Below are 928 nucleotides of genomic sequence, written 5' to 3'. Positions count from 1 at the left end.
CCTTAAAGTGTTGTTTATCTGTAAATGTGACATTGAAAGTAGATTCTGTTCCTAACAGCTGTTTGGATCTGAGATACCTTCCCTACTAGGTTATATTCTGTCTGTAATTTGTACGTTGTGCTACATGTGTGTTAGGTGTAGCTGTTTGATGTTGTAGGGGTACGTGTATTTCATACAAGTATGTGTTTTAATACTTCACATCCATTTTGTTCTCTTGTTGTACATTCTATAGTTGATTATTTTGTAAAATAGATTAACGTTTAGAGTGTGGTATGAGATCCAACATATTTTTTACGTATTAATGAACTCGTATTTTGGACCAGGTATTATATCAGGAGCACTGTTACAGCTGAAAGTAGAATTTCAACTCAACTGTGTCTGGCAAGAATTGGTTGTGTCGTCCCTGTTGTGTGGAGCATTTCTGGCTTCTTTGGTGGGAGGTGAGTATTAGATTTGCCTAGAACGTACCATCAGTAACGAGTAAATTTCACTTTACTTTCTTCTTCTTTTTTTTTGATAGATTCTTAAAGGGCTTTTAATTAACCCATAAAAATATTTAAGTAAATTTTTGGTAAGCTTAATAGCATGTAACCTTCAAATTACTGACTTGTTTTTATACAGTAAGCAGTGGTAGATGGAATTAAGTACAATATTGATATTATTTTCACATAAAATTCTTTGTGGGACTCGTATCATTCTCTTATAAACAAAATTATGGACTCGCAAACAAGTTGTTGCAGAAAAATTGTTTAAAAGACCAGGGGGTTCATACCAAACTCTTTTAGAAAAGTTGTCCGTGATACAAACACATCCATATGCCAAGAAAGCACAATTGAACCATATTATCTGTGCTACTTGTCCGTGATACAAACACATCCATATGCCAAGAAAGCACAATTGAACCATATTATCTCCCTCTTAATTTATT

General features: G+C 33.7%; 1 protein-coding gene across 1 annotated transcript in view; it reads left to right on the top strand.

Moving 5' to 3' along the window:
* Positions 1-301: 301 nt before the first annotated feature.
* The window catches only part of LOC106470513 (solute carrier family 2, facilitated glucose transporter member 10-like), a 17,114-nt gene continuing 16,487 nt past the window's right edge, over positions 302-928 (top strand). The window contains exon 1 of the mRNA XM_013931072.2: positions 302-440. Within this exon, the coding sequence (XP_013786526.2) occupies positions 302-440 (139 nt within the window). The remainder of the gene's footprint in view (positions 441-928) is intronic.

The sequence above is a fragment of the Limulus polyphemus genome, unplaced genomic scaffold (assembly GCF_000517525.1).
Source record: "Limulus polyphemus unplaced genomic scaffold, Limulus_polyphemus-2.1.2 Scaffold4057, whole genome shotgun sequence".
In the NCBI taxonomy this organism is placed as follows: Eukaryota; Metazoa; Arthropoda; class Merostomata; order Xiphosura; family Limulidae; genus Limulus; species Limulus polyphemus.
The sequence above is the reverse complement of the archived record's forward strand: the minus strand, read 5'-3'. Positions and strand labels throughout refer to the sequence as shown.